The 24,378-nt window shown below is 46.0% G+C and overlaps 2 protein-coding genes across 2 annotated transcripts in view; both read left to right on the forward strand.

Moving 5' to 3' along the window:
• CD19 (CD19 molecule) overlaps nt 1-5,454 on the forward strand; it is a 36,609-nt gene extending 31,155 nt beyond the window's left edge. The window contains exons 16-18 of the mRNA XM_060255009.1: nt 2,968-3,045; nt 3,476-3,556; nt 4,004-5,454. Coding sequence (XP_060110992.1) covers nt 2,968-3,045; nt 3,476-3,556; nt 4,004-4,062 — 218 coding nt within the window. The 3' untranslated portion in view covers nt 4,063-5,454. The remainder of the gene's footprint in view (nt 1-2,967; nt 3,046-3,475; nt 3,557-4,003) is intronic.
• A 994-nt stretch (nt 5,455-6,448) lies between these two features.
• LOC132583902 (tyrosine-protein phosphatase non-receptor type substrate 1-like) lies at nt 6,449-15,020 on the forward strand. Its single transcript, XM_060255641.1, has 5 exons — nt 6,449-7,110; nt 8,930-9,262; nt 12,023-12,322; nt 13,177-13,674; nt 13,813-15,020. The coding sequence occupies exons 1-5, from the start codon at nt 7,053-7,055 to the stop codon at nt 13,929-13,931; spliced, it is 1,308 nt and encodes a 435-aa protein (XP_060111624.1). The 5' UTR covers nt 6,449-7,052; the 3' UTR covers nt 13,932-15,020.
• The last annotated feature ends 9,358 nt before the right edge of the window (nt 15,021-24,378 follow it).

Consider the following 24,378-nt stretch of genomic DNA (forward strand, 5'->3'; position numbering starts at 1 on the left):
CCTGCTGGCATCTTTCCTGGCACCCACCAAATGTTTTTAGAAAGCGGACAGGATCAGGAAGGGCACTGTTTCCCAGCGGGGCCCTGATTGGCCACTGGAGAACTGACTGGCTGTGCAGATTTTAAAAAAGTTGTTTTAGCAGCAGCTGCCACGGTAGTATTGGTTTCATTCTCTCTCACTTCCCTTCCCCAGTGCTTTTTGGTTAAATTGCCCCTCTTCTTTCCCACACTTGGGCTTCCGGTGTGTGTGTGTGCGCGTGTGCACACACACGCAGGGCTAGCTCTGCCACTAAGCAATCTAGGTGATTGTCTAAGGTGCTGGACTTATAGGGGTGCTGAATTGGGGCTCCCCATGTGACTCAGTGATGGTTTCAGCGCGGGGTGGGGGGGCGGCACCAGAAGTTAGCCTTGCCTATGGTGCCAGGCAATCTAGGGCCAGCCCTCTGTGTGTGTGTGTGTGTGTGTGTGAGAGAGAGAGAGAGAGAAAAGAACAATTTCCTTTCTCTGCCACCCATTTAACAAACTATCTGCCAGAAAGACTGAAGACAACGAGAAAACAAATATATGTCTCCCATCTCATTTCACCCTCCACCTTCCATCCTTTTCCTCCCTTCTGTTCCTCCATGTTCTCTCCTCCCCACCTCCAGCTATGTGGGATTTCTGAGTGCTAGTCACTGCTGTAGCTGTCAGAGTGGCCATAGAATCAGTTGTGGTGTAAATAAGTAACATGGCATATAATTAAACTGTTTCATGTCCCTACCACTTCAGAACACAGATGCAGGAATCACCTGCCTGAGGAAATGCTCCCTCCCCTCCATTGAAACAAAAACAGTGTCTGTAGAAAACTAGCCTGTCAGGGAGAATATCAGATTGGATGCCTTCCCGATGGCAGCCCTTCACTCAGTCTTTTCCATTCCAGTTTAGCTCCTGAATTAGTGCACCGGGAATGGGGATTCCACAGGCAGTTTTTACTCTGCATTTTCCAACCTTGTCTGTGATCCCAACGTGACTCCACTGGCTCCTCTCCTTTTGTGTGCATGCTCTATAAGAGAGAGCCAGTTTGGTGTAGTGGTTAAGTGTGTGGATTCATATCTGGAAGAACCGGGTTTGATTCCTCACTCCTCCACTTGCACCTGCTGGAATGGCCTTGGGTTAGCCATAGCTCTTGCCGAGGTTGTCCTTGAAAGGGCAGCTGCTGTGAGAGCCCCACCCAGCTCATAGGGTGTCTGTTGTGGGGGAGGAAAATAAAGGAGATTGTGAGCCACTTTGAGATTCAGAGTGCAGGGCGGGATATAAATCCAATACCATCACCATCATCACCACCATCCCAATATAATTTGCAAGAGAACAAAGTTAAGAGTCCAATGGCACCTTTAAGACCAACAAAGTTTTATTCAGGGTAAGCTTTCAGGTGCACACACATTTTGTCACACAAACGTTTACCTTGTATAAAAATTGGTTGATCATAAAGGTGCCATTGGACTCTAGCTTTGTTCTATTACTTCAAACCAACATGGGCTACCCACCTGGAAATATAATTTGCATGCAATCAACCAAAGTAACACCCATCACCTTTCCACTGCCTGAGGGACGTATCAAGTCAGTGACTGGCTTCCCCCTTTTCTGCAAGGGACTACTGGTTTCTATGGGCTGGCCTGGGCAGCTTTTTGAATGCCACAAAACACTTGGGGAGGTGTTCTTCTCGAAGACTGCAAAAGATCACGGCCAGGCACTAGACGAGTGGCACTTGCTTATTCCTTGGCGAAGCACAGGGAACTGTTGGCCCCTGTTATCTCGTTAAAAATGTTAGCAGGATCGCAATTTTTTTTAACTCATATGTAGATCATGTGCACAGAGGTAGCCCAGGTGTCTTTGGCAGGTACCGGCAAAGGTGCTATATAGTATATATCGTATGTCACAGTTTTAAAAACAAACAAGCAATACTGCTACAACTATTAATAAAAAAAGAAAATTGCCCTGGGATTTTCCCCACCTTCCCCGCCTCCCAGGAGCACTCTCAAGCTCTGGGATAGTTTATTGGTTTTCACTGTTGTTGTTTGGTCGCACAGTCGAGTCTGATTCTTTGCGACCCCATGGACTGGGGTGTACTAAAAGCCCTGCCAGATTGGGTGGCTGTAGTTGGGAGAGGAAAAGATCCTTCCCTTCTTCTGCCTATTGGGTCAGCAGAGATCATAAGGAGCGATTTTGCTGGGGGTTCCTTTACCCCCTGCAGCTGCCTGACTTGCGAGGCTATTAGTTCATGGGGATACACCCCCCCACCCCAGCAATAAATTTTTCCGGGTTGGGGGGGCAGGGAGATGTGCTATGCTTCTGCCAGTGCAAAATGGCATCCAACATGCATGCAAGGAATGTATATGGTTTGCACACAAATATGCAAATTAAAAAGAACAACAGCAAAACCGAGTTGAAATAAGATTTTAGGAAACTGCTGGGGAAAAGTAGGGACAGCAACAGTTACTGAAAGGAAGCTGTGAGGAAGCCAAGAAATATAACCAGATCAAGTTAGATTCAGGCGGGTAGCCATCTTGGTCACAAGCAGCAGAATAAAGTTAGAGTCCAGTGGCACCTTTAAGACCGACAAAACTTTATTCAAAGTATAAGCTTTTTTGTGCAAGCACATTTCTTCAGATAAAAGGTGGAATAAAATCTCCTCATCAAGGATAAGGTGGCCGGTAAGATCAATGAATGGCAGCAAATTAGCACGTAAATGCAAGAGCTAACAAAGAAAGAGATGAGAGAAGGAAGCTAGAGTCTTGGGACTGCAATGTTGCAGGCACTCTGATACTGTGCTTAGCCTCAGACTTGTGGGGGGGAGGGTTATGAGTGAGTCAGAGAGACAGCGTAAAGTCCTTCACTTTCAGTACCTTTGGCTGAGGCCTTCTCTGGAGTACTTAGTCTAAGTTAACTCTTAACTCAGCCCTCTCTGAGACTCTTCTGTTCCCATCAGGCTCCCAGACCTATGAAGAGATGAATGGAACCTTGAGCCCCACGCCCAGCAAAGGTTTCCATACAAGCAATGAAGAGGGTGAGTGCCAACACTCCAGGGTTCTCTGGGCTGAAATACCACAGGTGATGCTTTCCCCATCCCTCTACTTGCACACTGCAGAAACCTATCCATACTACAACTCTGTCTGAAACAAAGGAAAATTTTGCAGCTGATTGACACCTCCAACCATTCCCGGTCCTGGAAACTGGGTTGCCAGCTCTGAGTTGGGGAATTCCTGGAGATTTGGGGGTAGCACCTGGGGAGAACAGAGCTTGGGGAAGGGAGGGAACTCAGCGGGGATGTGATGTCAGAGGCCACCTTCTGAAACCGACCTCTGTAGTCTGAAGATGAGCTATGATTCCAAGAGAACTCCAGCCAGCACCTGGAGATTGGCAACACTACCTATAAAATATGTTTAAGGAGTTGGGATTGAGGGTTGGGTCCATCTCTGACCAAGTGCCTCCTGCAGATGCTGATTCCTACGAAAACATGGAGAGCCCCAACTCCTTCAGTTTACCAAAGGAAAGCAGCCTGGATTTACAAGGGGAAGGTAAGTGAGTAGGACCAAAGTTCTGGGACTGGAAGGAAGGGTGCTGACAAGATAAGAATGCAGTGTTGCAGGCACTTTGATATTGTGCTCCTTCTAATATCTCTTTTAAGCAGCACATTTACCTGGTACTGAGTATGGGTGAAGGAAGTTCTATGGCACCCATGGGCAGTTTTGCAACCTTGCTAGACTGTGTGAATTGGGAATTTCACTAGGTATTACCCACATACCCAAGGCCCTTTTTTCATACACAGAATTAGAAACCTGTATTCTTTTATAAAATAAATTAAAACTGATACTGTACAGATGGTGAATTCTGTACCCAAGTTCTAGATTTGCAGAGCATTACAATATTCATGTAGTCTTAGTCTTTTTAGGATGAGCAGCAAAGATTTTTTTTTCAAAGTGCATGTTTTTTTCAGCTGATAATTCGCATAATCTCTTTCACAGGAGCTGCCTTTGGTTCTGTGCGGCAAAATCTTTCCATTTCTTTTGGGGCTGATCTCTAAGGTAGTGCTTAGTCTACAACAAGCCAAGGCAGAGAGCCCAGATGGGGAGCTGGGTGGTCTACAATTCCTCTTTTCTCTCAGGCTAAAGTGATGTCACCGACTTTGGGAAAAGGCACTCTGCTCTTTGCAACATCTTGGCACCCTGGATCCTCCTGGAGCAGAGGGGTAGGAAAGTAATTTGATAATGATGGGAGATTGAACTCCAGCATGGTTTGATCCTCAGCATGGAAAGCAGCATGGAGTCTTCCATTCCTGAGTGGGAGGCAGGAGGGACTGACTTGGAGACAGTTTTGACAAAGCTGAAAGTAATCAGAGAGGCGGGGCTTCCAATTGTATATGTACAGACATTTCCTTTGTCCTCCTGTCACAGCTGGCTAAAGTTTCTTACAGCAAGAAAGAAACATGTTTATCGATATGTCTTGAGTAGTGACATATCGATATGTAGTTTATCGATATGTCTTGAGTCACCTGAGTAGTGAGCCTGTCTGTTGTAGATTCGTATCCATTCCTTTTTGGCCAGATGTACTACTACCTCAGGGAATGCACCTAAAGAGCAATCAGTTCTTTCATGCTTCAGCATAAATTAACTGTTCAGGATTCCAGTTGTTTGGCCCAGGTGACAATCACAAAACTGCCTCCCTCCTTCCCACTTGTCAAGTTGGTTTATAGCTGTGTTGGTCCAAATGCAAGCCCAAAAGCCAGAAATATCATCCACACAGAACACCTTTGTTAGATTCAGTTCAGTGCCACATCACAGTATGCAAGCTATGAAGTTCCCTAGAACTCAGGGAGTCACTCCTAGTAGACAATACTGACCTTGATTGGCCAATGACTGATTAACTCCAGTACCCTGTGTTCCTTGTTAACTGATTCAATAGAAGGCAGCTTCATGTGTGGGCTTATAAATAATTAATGGGCCTTTTAAAAAGAAGGTCATCCGGTCAATATTTAACCTCATGAATTTGCTAGGTGCCTAAATATTTTTTTAAAGCTGCATGCAGCCTGGGGTTGGTGGATGATGAAAAAGAGGACATCTGCGCAAAAGCTGCAGGCAGATCGGTCATGAGGAAAGGCCGGAGGCAGAAGCAGAGCAGAAAAGGCTGCATCAGTACATGTAGATAGGGGTGTGTACAGAAGCAGCTATCAAAACCTACAGTGGGATGAGTGTGCACAGATCTACAGCAATCTCTTTTTCAAACTGCCTTCAGCTCTCTGGAAAAAATGCATATTGTCTGTCTTTGTTGATGGATTTCTCTGTGGGATGTGGCTTTTGTATACATATTCATACTGAGGGTAAGTTGCCATGGAGTTCTGCCCTGACTTTATTTCCCCTGCTGCGGCCTGCTTTGAAAGGCTCACATGTCTTGTACAATAAAAAAATGTTCTATTTAACTCTGTTGTCTTCTTAGACCATTTGTTGCTTACCTATTTCCTCACTGAAGCAAAGCCGGTTTTGATATTTTGTGGGTGAATTGGACAGGAGGTGATCAGGTCCCTCCAGGTCTACGTTTTTCTTGGTCATGTGATAATAAAGAATTCCCCTGAGGCATGGACAAAGGGTTTTTGGTTACCATCCATAACCACAGCCAGCCTCAACACTGCTGAGATGCTAGGGGGTTGTAGATTGTAGGGGGTTGAGATGCTAGGGGGTTGTAGGGCATTTCTGATTTCTTACAGTTATCTACTGTCTGGCTGTAGATTTGTTTGCTCCAGCAGTGAAAAGCAGTGCTCAGTGACAGAACACAGTAAAAGGCTGGGTCCATTCAGTTTGTCACAGTTGGATATTTATTTTTTAAATTTTATAACATGTATTCTGTCATTAAAGGGCTTCAATGGTATATTCATTTACTTTGCAATAAGCCTGTTTCTGCCATTGATTTAAAAGACTGTATTCACCTTTCTTGTTTTACACACACACACACACACACACACACACACACACACACCTCTGGGGCTCTAGGGGGACTGTTCTTTGTTTCTGCCATTGATTTAAAAGACTGTATTCACCTTTCTTGTTTTACACACACACACACACACACACACACACACACACACACCTCTGGGGCTCTAGGGGGACTGTTCTTTGAGACAGAGGCACCAAATTTGCAGCCTAGCATCCGATGCCTCTCCTCAAAACACCCTCCAAGTTTCAAAAAGATTGGACCGGGAGTCCAATTCTATGAGCCCCCAAAGAAGGTGCCTCTATCTTTCATTATTTCCAATGGAGGGAAGGCATTTAAAAGGTGTGTGGTCCCTTTAAATGTGATGGCCAGAACTCCCATTGAAGTTCAATTATGCATGCCACAACGTTGCTCCTGCCTCCGCCCCCAATGTCTCCTGGTTCCACCCCCAAATATTTATTGAATTGGACCTGGCAACCCTAGTCATCCAGCAACTTTCCATGGCAGAAGGGAGACTTGACTTAATTTCTCCCATATTCTAGTCCGATACTAACACATTGAAATGACTGTAAACACCTGAGATGGTCTGGCAAGACTGCCCATTCCCAGCGGGAGACCTTCTCTTCAATGATGTGAATTGGGCCAGTTGCTATTCTAGCAGACGGCCGGGTCTCCCGGGGCAGGGGGCACGAATGCTATTCGGTACGGGAGAAGAGAGGCAGGCAGCCCCGCCCACCCCGCAGTTTCCTGCAAGGAAACACACGAACTTCTTGGCGTCAGCAGAACAGCTGAAATCTTCCTTTACAAAAAGTAGTACGCTGAAGCGAAAACGCAGCGAGAAGGCAAGGGGGCTGCTCAGAGAAAGCAAACGAATGAAAATGAAATAACGGGCTGGAGGATGCATGCAAACGTTTGGGTTTCACAGAACTTATCCTCGCCGCGTTCACTGTCGTATGAACTAGGGCCTTAGTGGAAGGTGCTGATCTCGGCCGAACTCGCACTCGGGGCTGCAGCAATTGGTTGATTTCCCGAAAGCATCCAGTGGTTTCTGTTAGGAAACGAAACTGAAACGGCACTGCCGCCGCCGCCATGCGGGGATCCCGTCGAACCTTCCCGTGTCTTCTGCTGCTCTTGCAGCAGTCTGCTTGTAAGTAGAGTAGAGGTTGCTTCCTGCCCTCCACACGGAGGGGAGCACGCAGCTTGCTCTGGCTAGTGGGAATCGAAGCGGGCTGCTGCCTGCCGCTGCAGTGGTTGGGCGCGCGAGTCAAAATATTTGGACAACCTGCGTACTCCCCCCACCCTCGCGGGAGAAGAGGGATCTAAGGGGGCAGGCACAAGAGGGAAGGGCTGGAGACCGCAAGAAAAGCATTTGGTTGTATTTCTCCTGGGGGGTGAAGAGAAATTATTAGGCTTTAGCCAGTACTTCCAGTCTAAACTGTGGAGTCAAAATTCTACTTTGTGAGCTACTAGCATTAAAAGTTGTGAGCTCCTACATAAATTAGTTTCCTCTGGGACCATTTTTCCTAAGGTTGCCAAGTCCAATTCAAGAAATATCTGGGGACTTTGGGGGTGGAGCCAGGACACATTGAAGTGGAGCGAAGATCAAGGCTATGACAAGCATAATTGAACGCCAAAGGCAGTTCTGGCCATCACATTTAAAGGGATGGCACACCTTTTCAATTCCTTCCTTCCATAGGAAATAATGGATAGAGGCACCTTCTTTTGGGGCTGACAGAATTGGACCCCCTGGTCCATTCTTTTTGAAACTTGGGGGGTATTTTGGGGAGAGGCACTAGATGCTATACTGAAATTTTGGTGCCTCTACCCCAAAAAACACCCCCCCCCCGGATACCCACGGATCAATTCTCCATGATTTTCTATGGAAATAAATCTCCATATGGAATAATAGAGTTCCCAGCAGACATTTCCCTCCCTCCCCCCCGCTTTCTGATGACCCTGAAGTGGGGGGAGGGCCTCCAAACCGGGGGATCCCCTGCCCCCACCTGGGGATTGGCAACCCTAATTTTTCCTGAGCGAAGGCAAAAACGGGTGAGCCGGGGCTAAAAAAACCTGTGAGCTAGCTCACACTAACTCAGCTTCGAGGAAACAGGGTCAGAGGAAAATGCTTCACTAAAGGGAGCTGACCTGTTGCAGTTGTTCATATCAGCAGGAGGCCAGAAGAGCTGCAACAGGCGCCTGTTTCTGTCACATAGACCTCATGAACGACCAGCTAAGTGTGGTTAGCTGGGGGTGCTGGACTTTTGCTCCCTCGGCTGTGGTCTTCATTTTACCCTGTCTGAGGGGGAGAAAGAGCATGGCGCCTGCCTTCAGTGGGGCACAGTGGATGGGTTGGGACAAGGTGAACAAGGGAGCCACATTTACCTGTGCTGCAGGCAGCCTGAGGTGTGTTTTGTATGGGATGTTTCCCCCTTGGAAATATATTTTTTTAAAAACAAGCCATGAACAGAAAGGGAGGGAGCCAGAGCCTTTAAGTTCCACCGTAGCATTCGAAAGGCTTATTTAAACTGATTGCTGTAGGGAAAGGTTTTGTTGTTCAGTCACACAGTCGACTCAGACTCTTTGCAACCCCATGGACCAAGTTACGCCAGGCCCTCCTGTCTTCCGCCATCCTCAAATTCATGTTAGGTAGCTACATTGTATTAGAGCAGGGGTGGCCAAACTGGCTTCACATGAAAGCCACCTAGAATAGATGCCAGATGTTTGAGAGCTGTGGTGGAGGTGCTTGAAGGCCACCCCCACATGGACAGCTGGGCTTGGACTCAACCATTGGTGCCCTCACTTCCCCCTGTGCAGGAGGAGCCAGTGAGCAAATCATATCACTGCTGGCTGGGGCTGAGCAAAGTGGTCCCTTGTAGCATTACTTGCATGTGGGACCACCTGGTGTACCTTGTTCCTTGGCTATTTGCATAGCCTGCTCCTGCAGAACCCTTCTCTTTCTTTTTCAGGGGCAGTTCTGAGGGTGTCAGTGCCCTTGTCGCCAATCCGTGCCTTGCCGTCCTCTGATCAGCGGCTGCCGTGTAACTTCTCAGACCCTTTGAAGCCCATAAACCTGCGTAACTTGGCTGTAGTGTGGAAAAGAGGCACAGAGAAAATTGCTGAGTATTTAGGCCGCTTTGAGGCAATGAGGCAAGGGGCAGAGATGTCAGTGGAGCGGCTGCAAGTGGGTGATGCTTCTCTGCTGCTCCCACAATTACAGGATTCAGATTCTGGTGTCTATACCTGTGTTGTTATTTTCACACCTGATAAAGATGAGGGGAGATTTGAATTGAAGTTGGAAGGTAAGAGAAAAAATAGCTGAGGAGGCCAGTGTTCTCTAAGGAGCTCTTTCTCCCATACGATGCGTACCTCTCCAGACAATTAGATGTTTGGAAGAGGTGCTACCAGAGAATTAATTTGAGGAAGGTAATGGTAGCAGCTCTACAGAGCTAACTTCTCTGTGGCAGCTCTACAGATACAAAATGCCGACTGTCTGCTCCCCTAGGTTCCTCTGAAGTTGAGCAGGATTGAAAACATACGTGATAACTAAGGGCCCTCCTTTCTCCAGAGTAGCCCACCTTGTCCACTGCTAGGGGATATGGTAACTACATATCAAGTCAAACCCAGGACTGGTCAGCGTTACTGACTGTTTGTTCTAAATGGCAGCTTCCCAGAGTCCCTGACAAACAAGGATGTCTCCCAACTCCTGGACCCTCAAGGCTAATTCATGAGTTATGAAGGCCTTGTGTACCCTGTGTGGCTGGTCTCAGAGCATGTGGCCTAGGAGTTGGAATTTATTTCTCAGTGGTGCTCAGACCTGATTCAGATTGAGACCATAGAGGGAGGGGGTTTCAGCCTTCCATCCAGAGCTGTAGCCAGGATTTCATGTTTGGTGGGGCCCACAGCACAATTCGTTGTTTGGGGGAGGCCAGGGGGGCACCCGGTTTGGTGGCCCTGGGTTCCCATCACTGTAAGCTGCCTTGTGTTCCACAAGCTAACCCCTCTTTGCCTGGGCAGTCACAGCAGCTCTGCTCCCCCCACCCTTTTCTTATGTGCCCCTCTCTCAGAGACAGAGACCTCTTGGCTCTCCCCCCCGCCCCCACCCCACACACTGTGTTAGAGAAGGGGAGAGAGAAAAGCGAAAAGACCAGCAGCAATGATACTGCTTGTTCAGAGTGCCGGTGAGCAAAGGGGACAGATTGGGGGCCCTCCAATGGAGGGACCATATAGTTCAAAGGGGGGGGGGGGTTGAAAGGATGGGCCTGGCCCCACTGGGCCACACTGTAGCTACGGGTCTGATCCTGTGCCATTTTTGCAACCTAAAACTGTCCCAGGGAGCCACCATTTGCCTTGCTGAAGACACTTACATGGTAGTTTATCAGTATATGTGAGGCATCCCGATGGGGCAAATAACCTGCCTCTAGGATCATACCAAGTTATGAAATGATGTGTGTGTGGGGGGGAAGGGGGGCAGATTTAAGCTACTTTAGTGGGAGGGAGGCTTTAGTCCTCTTTTCCTGGATCTCATGGTCCCAAGCTGATTCAGGCCCACTGTGTCTAGGGAATGAAATTCCAAGCATGCAACTCCAGATGCACATCCAATCCACAAGACCTGGGGGGACACAAGGCCTTTATAATGCATGAAGCTGGCCCTGGGCACCTTTAAATGGTGATAGTGGTATGATGGATGGAGACCTTCTGTGCACAGAGCATATGCTTTGCCACTGAGCCATGGCACCTTCCAAGGGTGGAATTCTAGCAGGAGCTTCTTTACATATTAGGCCGTATCCTCCTGGAGCTTACAAGGCTCTTTTTTGTAAGGTCCTGGAAGATTGGCTACATCAGGGGTGTGTGGTCTATTATGCAAAAGAGTTCCTGCTAGAATTCCACCCTGAAGGCATCTTAAATTCCAGCAGGTCTTCGGTAGTGCCTGAAAGGTGCCTTTTTAACAACCCCTGTTCTTGGCGTTATTTATGATTGCCATTTCTAACATCCAGTGTCTTTTATTGACATTAAATATATATTCTATATGTTATGCATAGCTTGAAGCACTTTACTGAGGAGTGATGATGACTTTCATATTTAAAGGTTTTCACCAGTTTTGTAAGGTCCCCAAATTGCTGTGTAAACAAAGCTTGCTTAGAGTTAGAGCTTCCTTGCAAGCTTAGGGTAGAGATGAGAATGATGCCCATACTCCACACAATATACTAGTTCTCATGGTTCTTCATTGCTGGAGGTGAAGTGAAGGAAGAGGCCCCTTTGGATATTTCTTGAGAGGATTAGAATTGGGCAGTCCAAAGGGAAATATGGTGGAATGAACTGTCCTGCTCACCTCCAAACTAAGCTGCAGTGATGGATCCAGACTGGAGATGTTACTGAACCGTGTAGCCTCAATCCTTCAACTCAGCCCCTTCCCCATTGTCATTTCTGCTTTTCCTGGCTATTTTATTTGGATGCATTTGATGCATTGTCTATTCCCTGCAGTGACTGTTCCCCATCATGTTTATGCATGTTACTGTTATTTTTGCATAATTTGCAGATACATATAATGGCTTAAAACTTTTGCAACACTGCCCCCCCACCAAGAAAAGGAAAATCTAGCAATGAAAATCATTAAAATGTAAAGGCTGACACCCACCAGTGAAAACCAAAAAGAGCATCTTTGACCGTTATGTGGTCGAAGGCTTTCACGGCCAGAGTTCATTAGTTGTAGATTTTCTGGGCTGTATGGTTGTGGTCTTGGCATTGTGAGACCTGACGTTTCACCAGCAACTGTGACTGGCATCCTCAGAGGTATAACCCAGAAAACTGGAGTTCTTTCTGGGTCCCAGAGACCTCCAGATTTCTGGGTTATATCTCCGAGGATGCCAGTCACAGTAGCTGGCGAAACATCAGGTCTCATAATGCCAGGACCACGGCCATACAGCCTGGAAAAATCTACAACAACTAATCTTTGACCATTGCTACTCAGGAGAGAATGGGAAGGCTCTGGGGCTGAGAGAGGGCTTCAGGTGGGTCTCTGGTGGATGAGATCTTCTCCTAACTTTCCTCTCTGCCTCCAGCTGAGCCATGCATAGCACTTGGATCCACAAAGCTGCAGCTGGCCAGTCAAGGTGCTGTCACATGTACGATATCTGGTTTTTACCCTGGTGATATCTCTGTGGAATGGCTGAAAAATGGTGCGGTTATAAAAGGCCCCCAAACATCTGTTCACCAGGACAGTCAGAATGGCCTATACAATGCAAGCAGCATCTTGGAACTCACACCAGACATTGCTGATGCGAATGCCAACTTCTCCTGCCAGGTCAGACACCGATCGCTCGAAGGCCCACTCAAAGAAAACTTTCAACTGCAATTGCAAGGTAAGGGGGAGCCTTTCCAGAGGAACACTGAAGACCCGGCACTTTCCTTCCATCCATACTCCAAAAACTAGGAGCCTTGACTCACAACTGCTTATCCAACTATTACAATCTGTTCCTCAAAAGCATGAAAGTACCAGCTTAGCCCACACCTTTGCTCTTCCCAGCTAGGCTGCCACCCCATAAAAGAGGAAAATCATCAGAACTGCCTTGTAGGGTCACCCTGACATCTTCCCAGATCCTGGTCCTATGGCGTCTATATAGGTGGGGAGTAGTGTTATTGCTTCTCCTTAGGATGCACCTTAGAGGATCCCATCCTCCCATTCCTCTCCTGATGCATAAGAACATAAGAGAAGCCATGTTGGATCAGGCCAACGGCCCATCAAGTCCAACACTCTGTGTCACACAGTGGCAAAAAATGTTATATACACACATACACTGTGGCTAATAGCCACTGATGGACCTGTGCTCCATATTTTTATCTAAACCCCTCTTGAAGGTGGCTATACTTGATGCCTCTTGTAATGCTCTCTTAACAGGAATTTAAAAGAAGAAGAAGGTGGTATTGGATTTATATCCCACTTTATACTCTGAATCTCAGTCTCACAGCAGTCACAAACTCCTTTACCCCCCCCCCAAAAAAAAACACCCTGTGAGGTAGGTGGGGCTGAGAGAACTCTTACAGCAGCTGCCCTTTCAAGGACAACTGAGATAGCTATGGCCAACCCAAGGCCATTCCAGCAGGTGCAAGTGGAGGAGTGGAGAATCCTGGTTGCTGTCATTAGATTTTCAGGGAACTTTTGTGGGATTTGTGCATCTCACTGTTCATTATCCAGGATCATGTTCTCTTCTTACAGCTCTCCCAAGCCTTCAAGTCTTCACAGGGGTGTCACAGAACACTCTTGAGGTGCTGGAGTGCCTGGTGAGTGGATTTTACCCCCACGATGTTCAAGTTCATTGGCTGCAAAATGGGGTGCCCCAACAGCAGGTAGAGTCTAGAGAACCCCAAACACTGCCTAATGGGACATTCCGCATGCGGAGCATGATCCGGCCCGAAGAGGTGGACCCTGGAGTCAGCTACGTCTGCCAGGTGCAACACAATGCATGGGACAAGCCGCTGGAAATGAGAGCCCACTGGCAACCGAAAGATGAAGTTGAAGGAGTTTCTTGCCCTACACCTCAGCACCCCCCGAGTTCAGGGACAGAAGGAACACCTCATTCATGCTCACCCACACCTGTCCCTACATCTCCAACTTCTGCTACAGGAACCGTTGTTTGGCCTTGGATAGTATTCACACTCGGATCGATGCTTTTCGTTGCAGGTGGAATAATGCTGTATATGGCTTTTAAGAAAGGTGAGTTGGTATTTCTGCAAGGGATTGGGATTGTGGGTTTGGGATAGTGAGGGTAGTGGTGGGCAGCAGAACTAGTGAATGGGCTGTGTGGATGTTGCAAATCACAGTGCTAACTTTCTCCCCCACCTCCCTTTGTAGGCAAGAATAAGTCGTATCCAGATACCAAAAGGAACAGCCACCTGGATCCTGAATCAGTACAATGCATGACGAAGCCAGAAAATGACTATATCCCTGACTATACAGGTACATCGATGTGAAGCCCTTTTGTGTTACCTCAGTAATTTGCTGAGACAGACTGCTTCACTGAATCAAGAGGGGTGCAGTTAACAGACTCTATGCATCTGTGGCTCCTTATTCAGCAAGCTGTTTTGGTGGCATGTGAAGTGCTGGAATTGGGTGGCTAGCTTCTGACATCCTGCAGTGATTGCAAATCTATTAGCCCTGGACAATTCAAAGGGCAGCTGTCTTTGGAGTTAAAGGTGTCCTTCTGTGACCCAAAGGAACTAGATTTGTTCCTAGCAGTACTCGATCGATGAGGGTAAATTTCATTTGTGTTTTGTTTTTATTTTAAAATATGCAATGGATATTTTAATATTGGCCTTCTATATTTCAGAACTCAGTCTTGAAATTATCCTTTTTTTAAAAAAAGGGGGTTGCAGCAACAAGCTAAAGTAATCTCAATGCATTTTGAGACAATGTTAATTATAATCTTCTCAAGGGAAGTATATCAGGCTGTCCCCCCCTGCCCCCCCTAAAACCTCATCAAACTCCTAAGATTCCAGGAGAAACTGTGGAGAGCCAGCTTGGGGTAGTGGTTAGGAGTGGAAGACTCTATTCTGGAGGGTTTGATTTCCCCCCTGTTCTTCTCCACATGAAAACAGCTGGATGACCTTGGGTCAGTCACAGTTCTCAGAACTCTCTCAGCCCCACCTATCTCACAGGGTGGGGAGATGTCTGTTGTGGGGAGATGGAGGGAAGGCGATTGTAAGCTGCTCTGAGACTCCTTCGGGTAGTGAAGAATGGAGTATAACCCCCCCCCCCCAACTATTCATCTTCTGTTCAGAATAAAGTAAAACACCTCCATAAGGGGCCAGACTAGACCATATGTTTTCCCATGAATTGGGTCAGGGTTTTTAACAGTCTTCTAAATAGTCACATGGCAGTTGCTGGGAACACAGTGTGCTGGGACTCAACCTGGAGAGGATTCAGGAACCCAGCTTGTGGGAAAATGTGTTGCTTGGACCTAGGAGATACCGGATTTTGAGTCTTCACAAGCAATTAGGAAAAGTTTGTTCAACCGTCCCTCCCACTACCTTCAGCTTTACTTAGCAGCAGAAGCAGAACCCTTTCTACTGTCCTGTGGTGAAGAAGAACCCAGTCATATGGAAGTGTTTAGCATGCACATCATATATGCCTCCCTCCCCGGTGTAAATGTCAGCTTTTGAAAAGTAGCCAAGACCCTCATTTTTATGAAGACTTTGGAGTCAATGGACTTACAGCCCTGTACATACAATGTGCATCAAGCAAAATCATGCCACAAGTCCTGCCCCTTAACCTCTGCATATTTCTGCTCGTCATTGGCACAGAGACTTCTGCAGACTCCGTGGGCATAAGTTCTGTCAATCTGCAGCACTCCAGGCAGCATGGATGCTCGCACTGTGCAGTTTGTAGGCATACAGACTCTGCCAAAGTAGGACTGAACCTAGTTAAGTGGAAGGTGAGAGCCCCAGTCCAACTTGTGTCTCTTGTACCTGCAGACGTAGCAGATTCATAGGTTTTTAAAAAACATTTGCTGTTTCTACTCAGTGGATGTATTTTTATACATCCTACAGTGTGGTTTGTTTAAAGCATGGTCTCTTGTGTGCCTCACCATTGGTTCATCTGTTCTAGTTAACCTGCTCTCCTGCCTCCAAGCATAATCCCTGGAGTCTCCCAAGCTCCCTTGTATTGCCTGACTGCTGACAGAGCTTCAGTTTGTATACTGTCCGCTTGGGTTTCCGTAAATGGGAAGGAAATGGGCAAGGAAGCCTAAAGCAAGTCAAACCTTGGCTAAACAAGATCTGCTCTTCCTGTTTAGCTGCTTTCATGCAGCAGGGTTATTGTGAACTCCTTTCAGCTGTTTGCAGTATTGTAACTGAAATGCCTTCTGTTGTGTATGTTGGTAATAAAATAATGTGATCAAGAACTTTTGTCTTAGAACCTCCCATTTGGAGAAGATGGAATTACACAGGCGGGGTGGGGGGGGGCAAAAGAGTGAAAGCAGAAGGAGGGAGGGGTTGTTGTGACAAAGCCCCCTGATGACTGAATGCAGGTGGAGTGGCTTGGATTTTCCTGTTGCTCTGGTCAGCCTCCTCTGGATGCAGGAGGCTGAGCAGAGCAGTGCTACTGAATAAAGGCTTTCTGCATTTGGATGGTCCAACAACCACAATCAGTACTAACAGGGCTTTTTTTGAGCAGGAACACAATTCCAGATGGCTTGGTGTCAGGAGGTGTGGCCTCAAGTGCAAATGAGTCCCTGCTGGGCTTTTTCTTTAAAAAGCCCTACATGAAACAATGGTGATGTCAAGGAGTGTGGCCTAATATGCAAATGAGTTCCTGCTGGGCATTTTCTTTTAGAAAGCCCTACGTGAAACAATGGCTATGTCAAGGGGTGTGGCCTAATATGCAAATGAGTTCCTGCTGGGCTTTTCCTACCAAAACCCTGAGTACTAGGCACAGTGAACAAGCCCGTTGGAAGCGATGCATCAGAATCTTACTTTAGCACCTGACAACAAATCACCGTTCACTAGGCAATCATCGTTAAACAAATTTAATCAAGCCATGTCTTTATAAACATTGGTTTACCACAAGACTTTTAGGATGCTGTCAAGACTGAAGCAATTAAAAGGATTCACCCACTGCTGCCTCAAAACCAGCATCCAGCTGAATGCACATACATGTTGTGCTCCATTCACTTGAATGCAGAAGTGTTGTGCTTTCACCCCTTTAACCAATTTAACAAGGAAATGTCAAAACAGGAAATTGAGGGAGGGGTATGGGAGTGACTTTTTAAAAATATCTGTGGTAAATGCCACCCTCAAGTCACCTGGCTTGGGTGCACCCAAGTGCAACAGCTGACTAGCTTGATGTGCCTACGTCTCCCTCCTCTGGTAAGCTGCAACTTTGGTGGCACATCAGGTGCTGGAGTCTGGCTGTCAGCATCTCCAGTTCAAAGTGCATGATTTATATCTTGGAGTACAATAAAACCACCTTTAAGACTGGGAGAGTGCTACTGCTTTTTCTGCTCAGTAGAATAGCTCTATAGTAGGTATTGCTAACTGGTTCTAATAGAAATATGTTTACACTGTCACTGATTCTTCTGCAAGCACATGAAAGCTGATACCCAGAATAGCACCTTGTTGGTCTTAAAGGTGCCACTAGACTCAAACTTTGTTCTGCTGTTTCAGACCAACATGGCTACCTACCTGAACCATTTCTTATGTATGACTAGATATAAGCAGTGAAGCCTGAAGTGGAAAAAATGCCATATTTCTTTAACAGAGGCTGAATGGGATGCTACTTAGCATCATGAGAGCCAGCATGGTGTAGTGGTGAACAGCCGTGGACTCTGACTTGGAGAACTGGGTTTGATTCCCTACTCTTCCTCCATGTAAAGCCTGCTGGGTGACCTTGGGCCTGTCACAGGGCTCTCAACTCTCTCATCTTCACCATCCTCACAAGGTGCCTGTTGTGGGAAGCAGAAGGCGATTGTAAGCCACTTAGAGACTCCTTAGGTTAGAGAAAAATGGGGTATTAAAAACTCTTACTCTTCACGTCATGTAAAACTTCAGCTGCCCATTTCCCTACATAAAGCCTTAGCAGTTGGCAGCCAGCCCTAGTCAGAGAACTTCTATAGAGGTAAGAGAGATTTTTGGAGGCTTTACATGTTTTAACATCTGGTTCTGAGTTTGAGCAGCAACAAGCCTACAGTATAATTTTAAAAATTGTAAACATTTCCAGTAGCTGGACAAATACATTCAAAACAGCAACTAAATATCAATAGTTTACAAAATTAATAGTGCAATCCCAAACTGAGCCTTTAACAGTGGCATGCCCAGCAGAACACAACCAATGCTTCCTCTAACTATTGCCTCTCCAGGTTAGAATTTTTTTTTGAATTTGTGATGACCTAGGAAGTTTTTGAATCCCTAAAGCCAGGGGGAAAGCCATTTTGTACAAGGGAAAATCCCAGGCTTCTCTCATGATACGCCGCTAGAACAAAAGAAGTTCTTTGCTCTGCAAATAAAAAGGCAAAGGTAGTCTTGTGTGCTAGCACTGAGTCGTTATGGACAGATCTCCACCCCACCCCTCTTCATAACACAGAAGGAGTTAACGGATACACATGGACAATAACCATGCGGGCCACAGGAGACTGCAGTGAGGAGGGGAAGTTGGCAACATCCCATTATTTCTTCTGCCAGTGATACTTCCCTTGGTGCAAGAAGTTCTCCTTGTGCAAGGCCAGTGTCCAGGCAGTTCTGCCTCCTGGCTGGCCTGCGCAGCTTCTTGTTAATCCTGAATCTCCATTAGCTTTTCAGGGGTCTCAGGGGCTTGCTGGGAAGGCAGGAAGGAGTTGTATTAGTGATGCTTTTACCCTTCAAAAGATCTAATTGAAATGGGTTTTTTTGTTTCATTTGTACTGATTTGTTTCCCCACAAAGTGTATTATTGTTAAACAGGAACCAAAAAATTATCTTCTAATCTGTTCAGAAAGGGACAGTAAAGTCTCTATGTGTGACTCAACAGTAAAGAGACCTTGGAGTGATGGTCAATATGAAATGCCAGTTCAGTGTGTGATAGAAGACAGGGCATATTAAATTTCAGACATTATTAGAAAAGGAACTGAAATCAAATGGTCACTACCTTAATGACCTCCTGTACATATGAGGTAGCTGCATTTAATAAACTGTGCATGCTTCCAATCACCTAATCTCAAAAAGAATACCATAAAGCTCAAAACTAAGGTTGTCATCTCCAGGTTGGAAAATACGTGGAGATTTTGGGGGTGCAGACTAAGGAGGGTCGAGTTGGGGGAGGGGCAGAACTTCAATGGGGTGCAATGCCACAAAGTCCATCTTCCAAAGCAGCCGTTTTCTCCAGGTGAACTGATGTCTATTGCTTGCAGATCAGTTGCAATCCCAGGAAAGCTCCAGCCACCACCTGGAGACTGGCAGTCCTACTCAAAGCACAGAAGAAAAACGTGACCTAGAACATACTAAGAGGACCATGATAGAGGTTTCCAAAGCATATGAACATGGAAATAATTTCTCTGTCTTTTAATGTGAAAATTCTGGGCCACCCAATGAAGTTAGTGGACAGCAGAAGCAGATACAGAAGATTATTTGGATTTTTTTCCACATAATGCATAATTAACATGAAGAATTCACTGCTCCAAGATGTAGCAGTGGCTATTAGCTTAAATGCAGTAAGAAATGGACCAATTCAGGGAAGATAGATCCAGAAACACTGATCCAGGTGGGTAGCCATGTTGGTCTGAAGCAACAGAATAAAGAGTCCAGTGGCACCTTTAAGACCAACAGTTTTACCACAAAAAATACTGTTTGTTACCTTCACAGTTGATGGGAGACAGATGGGGCATTGTAAAGGAAACTCAGAAACCCACAATTAGAAAAGATTCTCTTACACACTTATCTCCTGTTTTGACATATTTATTGCTTGAACTGTTGTTCCCCCTCAATTGGATCCATACAGCTATTGACCATGTACACTTGCTTGTTCTCCCTGTTGTCTCAAACTGTCGACAGCGTGTTATATGCTAATTTGTATTTCAACCCTGTCTATAAATTTGTATAACTTTCTTCTATTTCATTGTATCTGAAGTGTGTGTGTACACTTGAAAGCTTATGCCTTGAATAAAACTTCATTGGTCTTACAGGTGCCACTGGACTCTAACTTTATTTTATCACAAATACAGTTTTTGGAACAACCCTACATTTATTCCCAGTCTCAGTCAAGGAATTAGCAAGCCAATCGGGGTGTACTTGATCAATTTTGTTATGTTTGCCTGGTACTTGGATCTACTTCGGCTGCAACAGCACATGTTTTTAATTGGGACCACTGCTACAAAAGCTGATCTCTATTCTACAAAGATCTAGGTAGCAACATGTAGTCATTTCAAACATATGCAGCTTGCACTTCACAATTGGGGACAAGAAAAAAATGTTTCTTGTTTAGTATTTAGAGCACTGCACATTGAAATATGCTCTCAAGGGATAAGCAGTTGACTTTGTCAGGAGAGGCAGTTTGGTGTAATGGTTAAGTGCCTGGACTCTAATCTGGGAGAACTGGGTTTGACAAAACCCACCCCCCCCAACAAGGTCTACATATTTAGCTCAAAAAAAAAAAGAGCACATGTAATGCTTTGGGGCCCTATTTTGTGGTTACTTTTTTCTGTTTGAATATATTGCCAAATAGATTTTTTAGAAGAATTTTGATTGATTTATGTTAATTGATTGATTTAGCTGTTTTAAAATTGGCAATTTATCTTTTCTGTGGCTTTAAATTTATGACATTCATTTCTGTTAATATGATAATATCCTTGCAGTATTATAGGCACTGGATGTATGGACATTAATTTTTTCATTTGTTACTGCTCCTCTCTTGTTTATAATGTTATTTTTTTAAAAAAAGGAATATATTCTCAAGGATTGGTTTACAATACTGTGGTATATTACCTGTTCATACTTTGGCTTAAGTGTGATTCCATCTATCAACACAAAATTAATCATGATTTTCTGTGTTTTGCACAGTCAGTGCAGAATCTCCTGAGTCACCTAATCAGACAGAGTGAAGAGGAGATTGCTAATGCTTCCAAGGAAAAAAAATCCTTTGAGAATACCTTGGCGGATGTATGTGGTTTAATACTTATCCCCCATCAGAGGTCCTTTGCATTATATCCTATAATCAAGTACCTATGCCCAGCTCTGCAGTACAGGTTTATGTAAGTGGAGCGGTCAGAGGGCTGGGACAGGATTGGGAAAGTCACTTTCAAATCCTTGACTTGAAGCTTGTGGGTGACAGGAGAAGAGACCAAGAAACATCTTCCTGATTTCTTTGGAGAAGAGATGGGATTTCCCAAGTCCTAAATAAATAAACCCAATTGCCCATAAGCACAATGGGGCAGTTGGGTAAGCGGAAACTGATGAATAGCTTTTCCCCCTTCAAATTCAATGGGAGTTGAAGGGAAAAGGGCTATTCATCGGTTTCGGCAGCCTCATGATAAAACAGACCTTCCTCCAAATTTCAGCTAAACTTTCTTTCCAACTCCTACCCAAGCAAGGATGAAGTGGCCAGTTAGATATAAGCCAGATACAATCCGAAGTGTTACAGCCTATGGTCTCTTTCATGTGTACCCTCAGACTTCAGAACTTTGAATTTGGATTTTGGACATTCACCCTGGACCTTGATCAATTTGGGGGAATTAGGGAAAATCTCTTCTTCCTTCCACAGACTGGCTAGCTTGGAAAACTGATGCACTTGCCACCAATTAGTGGGAGTGGAACGTGTGGTTTAGGAATCTCTACCTGGATCATGGTACGGAAGCTCTTAATGTGTCTAGTAGGTTACCAGTAACCCTGAAATAATCTTTATCTGTTCCAAAAGTTCAGAATTTATTGAGGGAATTATAGGGGTATAGGAATTGAAAAGGCAGTCAGGCATAAGAACCATGAAACTGCTGTGTTCAGGGGGATGTGTGTATGTGAATGGAAAGTGAAATGAGAGGTGTGAAAGGCAGCCAAGCCTCTGGCTGAGTGGGAACTCTGTCCCAGGAACAGCCACTAGGAAGAGAGAGAGAGTTAAAGAAGGGGAAAGGAAAAATGTTAAGAGAAAAGTATGACTCTGCTCCCGTTGCGCAGAGTGGTAAAGCTGCAGTACTGCAGTCCGAACTCTCTGCTCATGACCTGAGTTCGATCCCAGCGGAAGCTGGTTTCAGGTAGTTGGCTCAGGCTGACTCAGCCTTCCATCCTTCCGAGGTCGGTAAAATGAGTACCCAGCTTGCTGGGGGGAAAGTATAGATGACTGGGGAAGGCAATGTCAAACCACCCTGTAAAAAGTCTGCCGTGAAAAAGTTGCTCACCCCAGAGTCAGAAACAACTGGTGCTTGCACCTCTCATTTCACTTTCCATTCACATACACACATCCCCCTGAACACAGCAGTTTACCTTTTTTTTTAATGAACAGAGAACGACCTAACCTATCTTCAATCTGCTCAGCAGGGTATGTTGTCCAGTGACTGAAAAACTGAGGGTAGGGGAGTTAGAGCTTCACAAGGTCCTAGGGAATGATCAACAGTGAAAGTGAGGGTGGGACACTTTGTGGCAAGGAAACATCTCAGAGACGACAAAGCAGAGTTTTCAGCTTCTGAGTGCCACTACATTTTGGCTTAGGTTGCTAACCTCCAGGTGGTGACTGGAGTTCTATTATAACTGATCTAGAAGTGATAGACATCAGTTCACCTAGATAAAATGGCTGTTTTGGAAGTTGGGCTCCATGGCATTATGCCCCCAACCCCACCCTCTCAGGCTCTACCCTGCAAATCTCCAGGTATTTCCCAATCCAGAGCTGGCAGCTCTACTTGGGCTAGCAAAGCAGCAGTGGTTATAGCAGCCACTACAAAGAAATGCCAAATACATAACAGTAAAGTCCAGGAATGTAGTCTGAGTCTAGGATGAGCGTCTATGGATTTCTTAGCTCTGACTGATTGGGAGGGGGGAGCCTTCCCAGAGGGGCAACAAAAGGTGATTTATCAGGCTGGGGAATATCCTGGGTGGACTAGACGGCTGGCAAGGTGGAAGCTTCATCCATGCATGAGGCAGGCTGGTAGGAGAAATTTAGGCAAAGTCAGTAAGTATTATTAAGCCCACTGGGCTGCTTGATTGTAACTAGATTTTGTACTCAGGAGGACCTGCATTTGCTGACAAAAGCAGATTGATAGGACCCTATAGGGATGCCAGATAGGACCTGGAGATCCCCCAGAATTACATTTCCATCTCCAGGCTACAGAGATCAGTTCCCCTGGAGAAAATGGATGCTTTGGAGGGTGGACTCCATGGAATTGTACTCCACTGAAGTTCCTGCCCTCCCCAGGCCCTACTCCTGAATCCTCTGGAGTTCCTCAAACTGGATCTGGCAACCTTTGTGGCAATGGGTAGACATGCAGATGCCCCATTAGTGAATCAGTCTCCCACCCAAGGTTGTGGTCACTTGTTAGCACAACCTGATTAAGGAGATGCATGAATTCACCTTCTCCAAAGTAGGGTTACCAATCTCCAGGTGGTGGCTGGACATCTCCTGGGGTTACCACTGATGTCCAGGTGACAGAACCTGAAGAACATGGCCACACTAGAAGGTGAACTGTTCTACTGCCAACTGAAAATTCACACCATGCATTTGATGCTTCAGTAAAGTTATTTTACAAAATGTCACAAGACTGCTTTTTTGGTTTTGCTACAGCCAATTACTACAATTATCCCACTGGAATGTTTGAAAGCTACAGATAGTGCAGCAATCGAGCTTAAAAATCTAACAAATAAATGCTATATCTATCTATCCTTTTTTAAAACTAAAAAAGTTTGCTCTCTTTCTCTCCTTTTTAAGCAAGACTGAAATAAAGACGCAATACTCCGCCTTTATTCACACACACAAACCCTGCACCTATTTCACACTAGACCAGGGGTCCTCAAACTACGGCCCGCGGGCCAGATGCGGCCCACTGAGGACGTTTATGCGGCCCGCCGGGTTATGGCAAAATCAGACCGGAAGTGACGTTCGACCTAAACTCGCGTTAGCAACGCACACTTCTGGCACTGGGCTGAGGCGGCGGAGACAGAGTGTGAGGCAATACCGAGGTGAGGTGAGTTCCCAGGCCAGGGGGTGTGGTGTGGGGAAGGGAGAGAGATGCAGAAGACGGAGAACTGACGGCCCGCGGCCTTGTACAGTAACGGCAGTCTGGCCCTCCAACAGTCTGAGGGACAGTGAACTGGCCCCCTATTTAAAAAGTTTGAGGACCCCTGCACTAGACCTTTAATCCTGAATTAATCCTGCCCCCAAACTTACATTCTACACTAAAATCATACAATCATAGAGTTTGTTTCTCTGATTCTAGTGTAGAATGTCAGTTTGGGGACAGAGCTAAACCAGGATTAAAGGTCTAGTGCGAAAATGCTTAGCAGCATTAACCCGTTACAGTCAGGCCTCGGATTCAGTGGGAGCTCACAGGAGCGCAGCTCCTGAACCTTTCTGAGAGTTCCACCTCCTTGTCCATTGAATAGTAGGTGCAGCTGCATAACAATCCCTGGATGAGCTCCTCCACCTATTTTTCTACAAAATGACCCCTGGTCATTTTGAAATGAAATCGGAGGCGAGAGGTACCATAAAAACTAACATTTTCCTCCCAAGCATGAGCTTTCCCTAGTCGCCGGAACTTCACCAGATGCCGTGCCTCACGAAAGCTTACGCTGCTGCAAAAACTTTTGTTAGTCTTCTGAGGTGCCGACGGACTCCGCTTCCATTTCCCCGACCAGCTTTCCGAAACGCTTCAACCTGGCACACGGGTGGACTTGAAAGAAAGAAAACTACACTCCCCGGGATTCCTTGCGCGCCCCGCCCGAATAGCTCCTTCTGGGCGAACTTTTCCTTTGTACCG

The sequence above is a fragment of the Heteronotia binoei genome, chromosome 15, assembly GCF_032191835.1.
Source record: "Heteronotia binoei isolate CCM8104 ecotype False Entrance Well chromosome 15, APGP_CSIRO_Hbin_v1, whole genome shotgun sequence".
Taxonomy (NCBI): Eukaryota; Metazoa; Chordata; class Lepidosauria; order Squamata; family Gekkonidae; genus Heteronotia; species Heteronotia binoei.